This window comes from Ochotona princeps, chromosome 32, assembly GCF_030435755.1.
Source record: "Ochotona princeps isolate mOchPri1 chromosome 32, mOchPri1.hap1, whole genome shotgun sequence".
Taxonomy (NCBI): Eukaryota; Metazoa; Chordata; class Mammalia; order Lagomorpha; family Ochotonidae; genus Ochotona; species Ochotona princeps.
The window spans coordinates 7411835-7420908 of NC_080863.1; the positions used below are offsets into that span (position 1 = coordinate 7411835).

General features: G+C 61.5%; 1 protein-coding gene across 4 annotated transcripts; it reads left to right on the forward strand.

Annotated features, from left to right (window-relative positions):
- Positions 1-3752: 3752 nt before the first annotated feature.
- Positions 3753-7385, forward strand: C32H8orf58 (chromosome 32 C8orf58 homolog). 4 transcript variants are annotated; one of them, XM_058657473.1, is made up of 7 exons: positions 3753-3968; positions 4742-5241; positions 5546-5686; positions 5812-5926; positions 6060-6175; positions 6367-6473; positions 7155-7385. In XM_058657473.1, exons 1-7 carry the CDS (start codon positions 3917-3919, stop codon positions 7264-7266), a joined length of 1143 nt encoding a protein of 380 aa, XP_058513456.1. In that variant the 5' UTR covers positions 3753-3916; the 3' UTR covers positions 7267-7385. The 4 variants fall into 4 exon arrangements, with proteins under 4 accessions (XP_058513456.1, XP_058513457.1, XP_058513458.1 ...); XM_058657474.1 differs by having other exon boundaries at positions 6391-6473; XM_058657475.1 differs by having other exon boundaries at positions 6367-6501; positions 7155-7281.
- The last annotated feature ends 1689 nt before the right edge of the window (positions 7386-9074 follow it).

Consider the following 9074-nt stretch of genomic DNA (forward strand, 5'->3'; position numbering starts at 1 on the left):
ACTGAGGGTGCGTCCTCACCAGGGTGCCCAGCGGGGGCAGGCTGAGGTGGCCACTGCCTCTGATGTCTTGGTGCGTGCAGGGACCACGTGGGGTAGACCATGGAGAGGGGCATCTCCAAGGTGCCAAGGTGGAGGGCCTTGGCTGTGTCAAGTTTCTGCCGCGTGTGGGCCATAAATTTGCATACATGGAACCAAAGAGGCGCTGTACTTCCTTCCCTTGCCCCCTTTCCCACTGCCACTCCCCATGGAAGAGGCTCGCTAGCCCCTACTTTGGGGTTTTAGTAAAACCGGAGGTGGGGGTGGCAGGAGGCCACCTGCCTCCCCCCGGGGGGACAGCTCTGCGCTCAGCCAGCACATAGGCCTGGGAGTTGGCCTTGCCCGGGGTGGAAACAACAGCCAGACTGGCTGTCCTGGGGACAGTACCTTGGCATCTTGGCATGAGCAGCCCTGCATGCGGAGGTCCCTGCTGAGTACACCCTGCCCAACCTGCCCCAGCTGGCTGGGTGATGGGCGGTGGAGGCAGCTCAGCTCTGTTTTCACCAGGATCAAAGCCCAGCTCTGCTGGGTCAGCTCCGTGCAATCTGGCCGTCTTTGCAGGGGGTCTTGGCCAGGCTGACTGTCTGCTCAGGCACCTGGCGATAGCATTGCCACCCTGATGTCATTGTCTCACCTTTTGCCTGGACGGCTGCCTGAGGACCAGCCTTGATGTTTATAGAGGAGCCGGGGTTGCCTCTTTGGTGCCACCTAGTGTCGGGTGCTGCCCGCGGTGGGGGGATTCTCATGGACAGCGTATATAATTAAAATTTTTAAAAAAAGATTTATTTTTATTGGAAATGAAGATCAGATTTATGGAGAGAAGGAGAGACAGAAAGATCTTCCATCTGCCGATTCACTCCCCAGTGGCTACAATGGCTGGTGCTAAGCTGATCTGAAGCCAGGAGCTTCTCCCAGGCCTCCCAGTGGGGTGTGGGTTCCCACGACTTTGAGCCATCCTCCACTGCTTTCCCAGGCCATAAGCAAGAAGCTAGATAGGACGTGGAGCAGCTGGAACACAAACTGGTGCCCATATAGGATCCTGGTGCTTGCAAGGTGAGAATTTAACTACTGAGCCACCGCACTGGGCCCCAACACAGTGTGTGTAATTCACAGGTGCATCTGATGAGCGTGTGTTGGTAACAGATTGTATTCCCAAAGGGAGGAATCCAGGTTACATCCCCTGTGACACTTAGCTGTCCTAATTTAAATACACCCTGTGAAGTCCACGTGATGACAAAATTGCCTAAGGCTGCATTTCTCAGGAGGGACCTGGTGGTTAATACAGCAATATGGAATATGGTGCGTGGCTTGCTTTCCTGGTGTGTGGAGCTATTAGGGCGCTGGCTAAGGGGGTTCCAAGGAATGCAAACACAGTGGGGAGGTATATGACAAGGTGGCCAGGTCTTGGACAGGAAGGGAAAGTGGCGCATGCTCAGCTGTATCTCCATGGGAGAGTGCTGGATAACTTCCTCCTTGAAGCCTGGGGTCCCTTTTAGCTGTTTAAACAGAGGACAGGTTGGAAGGGGTGGGCAGGATGCTGACTGCGGGAATCCCCGCCTGTAACACATGGTGGGGCAGTGTTATCAGGGAGAAAGGCGGTCTCCCTGTGAAACCAGCATGGCGGGGGGTGGGCTGGGAAGAAGAGGTCAGGGAAAAGCCATCTCTTATCCTTATCCTTTCTTTTTAAAAAAGATTTATTTTTGTTGGAAAGTTAGATTTACAGAGAGAAGGAGAGACAAAGAGATCTGCCATCTGCTGGTTCACTCCCCAAGTGGCTACAATGGCCAGAGCTGAGGTGATCTGAAGCCAGGAGCCAGCAGCTTCTTCAGGTCTCCCGTGTGGGTGCAGGGGCCCAAGGCTTTGAGCCGTGTTCTCCTTTCCCAGGCCACTAGCAGAGAGCTGGATCCAAAGTGGAGAAGCTGGGACTAGAACTGATGCCCATATGGGATGCTGATGCTGCAGGCGGAGAATTAGCCTGTTGTGCTACTGTGGCAACCCTCGCTAGGGGCGTTTTTAGCTGCTCACTTGATTGTCTGGGCTGGGACAATGTGTGTTCTCATCCCTGTGTGCCAGGCTGAAGGTGAGGAGCAGCAGTGCGGTAAGGTGACAGTGACAGAGCCTGCCTCCTCGGGGTTTGTGACTTGCCCTCCTCGCCCTGAGGCAGTCAGCGGCTGAGGCCCAACTCCTGGCGGCCCCTGGCGCGCTTCCTCCCAGCTGGCAGGAGAGCTGTCTGCAGGCTCTGGGCTGCAGCCCTCCTCCCCCAGGGTCAAGCTCCCTGCTGAGCTCGCAGGAAACCTGCTTCCTGCAGCTGGGACTTCCCCGTGGTGGGGCTGCGGGGCCTGCTGGCCCCAGAGCAAGGACGCGGAGGCCTCTGTGTTACTGCAGCCTGTGGCAGCTGCCCTCTAGGTCAGGGGCACAGCCCCTCCCGTTCCTCCCGTATCACTCAGATGGAGGTGGTGCTGGTGGCAGGTCATGCTGGGCCACAGAGCCCGCTGCTGGGTCAAGGATTGGCCACGGCTGCCAGAGTGCGGAGGGAGAAGCTGGGGTGTGTGTGGGAGTCCTCTCCGGGACACACACACACACAGCTTATGCTGAGACATGCATTCCTCCCGGCCCTGGCTTCCTGCTTCTGGATGCATTCCAGTCCCAGAGTCACCGCAGGGATTGCTTGGAATCCAGCTCCACATTCTCCATTTGGGCACGGGCCCTTCACCTCCACACCCTCGCTGGCAGGAGAGGGCAGACCTGGGGTGGAAGTAGCATGGCTGGGGCTGGGGATTAGATGCTCATTCCCCACCCCCCAACCTTGGACTGGTGAAAGGCATTTCCTGCCTGGCTTTCTGGTGGGGGGAGGGGAGAGGTCCTGGCTGGGCAATAGGGTGAGAAACTCCTTGCAGTTGAGGCCCTCGGCTCTCAGCCTGCCCCCAAGGGGAAAGGGCTCGGGGCTTCAGTTTCCCCTTCCAGTCCGTTAGAAAGTTCTAAGATCTAATGGCTTGGGACTCTAAAGAGGTCGGGGTGGGGTGTGTTCGCTTTGAGGGTTCCCTGAGGCTGCAGAGTGGGGGAGGTGGAGCGTCTTCTTTCCCCTAGGAACAGTCACTCCCAGCCCCTCCTGCCCCCCTCCCCAAAGCCCTAGCCCCTTCCCCCACCCCAGGTGCAAGTTTGCAGGTCCGCAGCTTCCTTCTGCCTGCAGGGCATCCGGGTCCCTATCCCAGGAGGAGCAAGCCGGGAGGCCACCAGCCCATCTTCTAGTCCTCAGGTTGCTTCACCGGCTTGGGATCTTTAGGAAACCAGGAGGTGGTGCCGGTGACATCCCAGGGGCTTCTCGGAGGCCCCTCCCCGCACTCCTCCCTGGGGTACCCCAGTGAGAAGGAGACTAGGATCAGATCAAAGTGTTCCAATTGGGCCCGGAACAAGGAGTGCGCCCTGCACCAGTCATCACAAGCTTCCCGGAGGCAGTGACCCATCCCCTTCCCTTCCCCAGCAGCACCGCAGGGAGCCGGGTTCGGCACTCTCTTCCCACCGCCGGCACGTGGGGCTCCATTTCCTCCCGGGCCCCTGAGAGTTTGCCGCAGGAAGAGCCCGGGGGAGGGGGCGACTGGGCGGGGTGACCCTGGAGGGCCGTGGACCGGGTCCTAGTTACTTTTCGCCTTCGCTGGAATTTGTCGAGGGGAGAGGCTGCCCAGGTCGCCCGCGCTTCTGCCTGGCTGTCGGGGACCACCCCGCCCTTGCGCGAGCACAAGCACCTGCGCGCCCCTCCCTCGGCCCGCCCTCCCCTCCCCCGCTGGGAGTGTCCAGGGGCCGCGCCCGCTGCGGGCGCTCTGCGAGGGACGTGGCTGGGATCAGCCGGGGACTGAGCGCCCAGAGGCCGGGAGCCGAAGCCATGCGGGCCCGGCGGCGGCGTGTCTTCGCCGTGGAGCCGCTGGACGGTCGGGGTGAGTGGCCCACCCACCCCGGGCAAGGCGTCGGGAGCCACCTCTTCATCCTCCCCCACCCACCTCCCCGTTCAGAGGGGCCGAGTGGACTGGGGCTGGGGGCTCCTTGCACAGCGGGAGTCGCTCCGGATTTGAGGGCATGGAACCAGCCGCCCCTGGCAGCCCGAGTCCTTCGGGACCGCTGCCGGACTTAGAGCCTTCCTGGTTGGCTGCATCCCCTGCCGCGCGCGTCCCAGCCCGCAGTTTCTCTGAGCTCCGCGCGGTACGCGTAGTGGCGCCCAGCTCCTGCGTGAGCCGTAAGGATTTGTGCACCATCCCACCAGGGCACAGGTATCCCGGAGGGACTGGCGCGGCGGTGACTGGCCTCCACCAATTTTAAACCCTTCCCCAAGTCTTGGCTAGTTCTTTAAGGGAAGCCCACCTGGTGACAGCTATTGTTATGGTCACCAGCCTCTTCCTGGAGGGTGCCCCCCACCTCCTCCTTGCATCCAAGGCCGCTGGGACTGCTGGAGGACACGTTGGATCCCAGCCTTTTCTTGTTTCCTACTTCTGTTCCTAATATGGGGTGGTGGAGGGAGCACGCGCATAGCCAACCCTAGGACCTCGATGGTCACCTAGCAGCCTCAAGTGGGCTCCCTGTTGCTGTCAGGGCTACTGAGGTGGGGAGACTCCCTCTCCCCCACCAACTAGGGGGCTGGCTGCCCAGGAGGCTCTGCCCCAGGGGGAGTGCTGCCTGCAGCCCTGGCCCAGCCCCACACTGACTGTGCTTGCAGATGGAGCCGCCGAGGCCCTGGCACGTGGTTGTGTGGTACCCGGCACCACCAGCACCTACAGGCGAATCCCCGAGGCTACTCTTGCCCCCGCCCCCTTCTCCGACTCCCAGAAGGGACATGGTGATATGAGAGAGTTCAGGAGGCAGGTGCCTGTTCTCAAGGTGGCCTCACGGGACTCAGGAGTGGAGATGGCCGTAGGGGATGGCTCCCTGGCCACCTTAGCCGGATTGTCTCAGGACTCGCTGCGCTGGGAGCCCATGGGGAGCCCCGAGCCCCCTGGCCGGCTCAGCAGGTTCCTGGCCAGCCACAAGCTGGAGCAGGTGCTGGAGCGCTCCCATCACCTCCCGCCCTCGTCGCCTGCTCCTGTCAGCTCGTGGGAAAGGCAGCCTGGTGTGTTGCAGCCAGCTGGCAGGCCTGAGAGTGAAATGCGCCTCTGTCGAGCAGAAGGGTGCCTGGAGGCAGAAACCCACCTAGAGGCAGGAGCGGAAGAAGCAGAGGTGGTGAGTGCCTTAGTTTTGTGTGGGGATTGCCACCCCCTCATTCTCCCTGGAGTTGTCTCGGGGCGTGGTGGCCCTCAGCCCTAATTGATGGCTTGGGTCATAGCTGCTTGCCTCATGTCACTCCTAGCTTGTGTGTAACGTTCCCACAGAGAAGGTGGGCTGGTATGGGACCTTCCTGCAGGGCACCCTGCCCAGCTGACAAGTGTGTGTCCCTATTTGGCCTGCCACTCTGCCCCTGAGCACAGAGCCCGGCTTGCCTGCTTTGGATGGGCGCTGATTGAGTATACCTGGCTGTGTCCCACAGGCGGGGGACTTGGGGCCTGGTACCTGGGCCTGCCTCCCAGGGCAGGGTCTCCGCTACCTGGAACACCTGTGCCTGGTTCTGGAACAGATGGCAAGACTGCAGCAGCTTTATCTGCAGCTGTGGACCCAACGGCTGCCTGGGGTGAGTGGATCCCTGGTGGCCAGGAGGCCAAGGAGGCTGGCACAGGTGGTGGAACAGACCCCTCCACCCCTAGCCACTGTGCAGCCCCCCTTCCATCCCTGATGGCCTGCCCCTTTTACACACAGGATTCGCTGGAGGAAGAGTCTGCTTTGGCGGTTCTGCCTTCACCCTCCGCCTCACCAGACCTGGGCAGCGGGGTGCGGGGGCGATGGGAGCTGCTAAGCCACACACAGGAGGCAGGTGAGGGCCATTTGGGGGTCTCCCTGTGTCATTGCCACCTCACGTGAGGCTTCCCCCAGCCAGCCACAGCTTGATTCGGTGGGGGGAGGTGGCACTTGGCGTTCCTGGCCCTGGTAACGTGATTCTCTTTCAGAAGGGGCAGAGGTTACTGTATCTCCCAGGCTGGGGGAGACAGGAGCCCACCCTCCCAGGTTGTCAGAGCCTCCCATGGAGCCAACTCCTGACTTCTCAGCCTCCCAAGGATGCAAGGTAGCTGGTGGCTCCTTGGGGCAGGGTGGTGGTGGTGGTGGTGGGGGAAGGACGGGGACTCTGCTTGGGGGGCACAGAAAGCTCGCGAGAATGACAGCATTCTGCTTTGCAGCAGTGACTTGTCCTGGCAGCTTGGCTGGGGGTTTGTGCCTGTGGGATGGCTCCATGGTGACTCTTTGCCCTCTGCTTAGCGAGATGTCTCCCAATGGGACAAGGTCAAGGTCTTGCTCAACCGGATCCGCTGGAGGACCCCTCGGCACACGGAGCCGCCTGCCCTGCCTGGAGGTTCAAGCTCTAGGTGAGGGCTGCAGGAGGCTGAGCCACCTGTGAGTCTTGGTCCCTGTGAAATCTGAGTGAGTGGGAGTGGCTGGGTGGGAGTAGGAGTAGAGTGGGAGTGGCTGGGTGGGAGTGGGGTCCTGGAATAGCAGGAAGTGGGTCAGGTGCCCCAGGTGCAGGCAGCTGGGCAGGCTGGGGGCTGCACGACATTGGGGACAGTTGACTGGGTGAGTGAGTACTGGAATCCAGAGCAGGATATGGGAACTCCCTTTGTCCCTCCCAGCTAGCTCTTATGGCGGGCCAGGGGGAGGTACCTGCAATGCTGGTGGTGTGTTGCGTGTGTGTGTGTGTGTAACCAGCAGTGCTGGTGGGTGTGTGTATGTGTGCTAACAGCAGTGCTGGGGTGTGTGTGTGTATGTGACTAGCAGTGCTGGGTGTGTTTATGTTACCAGCAGTGCAGTGTGTGTGTGTGTATTACTAGCAGTGCTGGTGTGTATGTATGTATGTGTTATCAGCAGTGCTGGGTGTGTGTGTGTGTGTTACCAGCAGTGCTGGGTGTGTGTGTGTGTGTGTGTGTTACCAGCAGTGCTGGCGTGTGTGTTGGGTTATGGGAGGACCTAACGCTGATTAGCACTCATGTAATATCCCCACGCTCCCCCTTTGTTCTCCCTCCTAGCCAAACACTTCTCCTCCCCCACAACAGGACGGAGCCCAGGGACTCCCCCAAAAGGCCTCAGTGTCATATCCATCGGAGAACCTTTATGCCATCATTAACCGTTAAGAAGCAACGAGCCAAAAATGTTTCCGTACGCTGAGCCCACCTGGTACACCCGGTGATCCTGGGTGGCGGGGAGGAGTCGGGGAGGCCCTGGGCACCTGGCTGCCGCGTTGTCTGCAACACCAACAGAAGCTGCAGCCGCGCTCAGAGACTGGTGCATTGAGAGGCTTTAGGACTTCCCTCGGGCCTGGGTCAGCAGCTCCTGGGAATGCCGCTTATGTAAGCCAACTTATGTGCCCGGTGTCTGGGCCCTGGTGTGGCAGTTGGAGCCAATCATTTCTCCTGTAACCTGTATGCATCTCATGTGCTGGGCCTTCTGAGCTGTGGAAAGCTGTCCCTACTGTGGTCCTGGCGCTGTACTGGGGGCCCTGTTCCCCCTCTCCCTGGCTGCGTTATGAAGCAGGACACCTGGAACTGGGGAGACTCGGGGACCTCCCAGGGTTATCAGAGTTGATTTCTCAGTCGCTCTGGACCGTGCTGGCTTTCACACGTTGGAGACGCCCGCGCCTGCTTCCAGCCTTCCACTTGCGGTGACTCCAGCCCTACCTACCTCACCTACCTTGTCAAGAGGATCAAGTGAGATTAAACAGTCTCAGTCTGCCTTGTGGATGTTTAATCAAGAGGAAAGCGAGGGTGTCGGGGGAGAGAGAGAACAGGGAGCTCAGAGGACGGGGGATAGAGTGGCGCGATTGGAACTAAAATGGCCAGTCCCCTGGCCAGATTTGAGAATTAGGAGCTTGTCCCATGTGGTGGTAGCTGTGGGACAGCAGGGATTGGGGCGGGGGCGCCAGGGGCTTGGACTGGCAGGGACTGGTAGAAGTGTGTGCGCGGTGCACCGAGCTGCTAGTGTTTGCCTCCTGCCGTCTTCGGACCAGGAACCGATGCTCCAGCGCTTTGCTTTTCCAAGGGGGAACACTTAAGCGAGGACACCACCGGGGCGCCAGCCGATCCCAGAAGGCGCACTTCCGTCCCACCGTTGCCGCGGGATGGCGTGGGGCGGTGGGGGGAGGGACCATATCCGGAAGGCTGGCAGCTTCCGACCAGTGGTCGCGCTTCCGGAGAGGCGTTTCCGGTGGCGGCGGCAAGCAGCGGCGGCCGCGGTGGTTCCGGGTGTCTTTGTCCCCCCGGTGTGGCGGCCCTGGCCCGCAGGTGGGTGGCGGCGGCCGCCCCCTGGGACGCGAGGCCTGGGGGTCCTGGAGGCGCAGATGCCCGGGGGCGGGGCGGGGGCGTGGGGGAGCCGGCGCCCGAGGAGGCCGAGCCCCGGGCGGGCTGCACGGCCCGTCTCCTTGGCAACGGGCTCGGCCCCGGGGGCGGGAGGAGGAGCGGGAGGGCTGGGGGCGAGGTTCCTGGCGGCCCCGGGTCCCCGGCGTGGCGGGGAGGGAGCAGCCGGGGAGGCCGGGGGGACAACGACGGCCCGGGAAGAGAGGCTCCCGCAGCCGGGCCTCGCAGGCCCCGGGCCGCCTCCGCTTCTCTCTCTCTCTCGGGGAAATACTTGCCCTGCCCGGCCCGCGTGCAGCGGTCTGGGTGTTTGTGAATGAATGGCTGTCGCCCCGGAGCGGGTGCGGTGGGTCGCGGGCGCTGAGGCCTGGCCCTGGGCAGGTGCCTGCGTGCGGTGGGTCGCGGGTGAAGCCCCGGGCCCGGGACGTCTCGGCCGCCGCCTCCCGTCGCCCCTTGGCCGGGAGGGCAGCCGGGACGTGTCATTTCTGACTTCATTTCCTGCTGCTCTCGGCCGTCCCTCGTTTCCTCCATTCATTCTCCACCCCGCCAGCTCTCCTCACCTGAAGGTGTCTTGGTCTCCGTCGTAGCGCTTTAACCCATTTTATTTTCTTCTCTGAAGGATTTTTT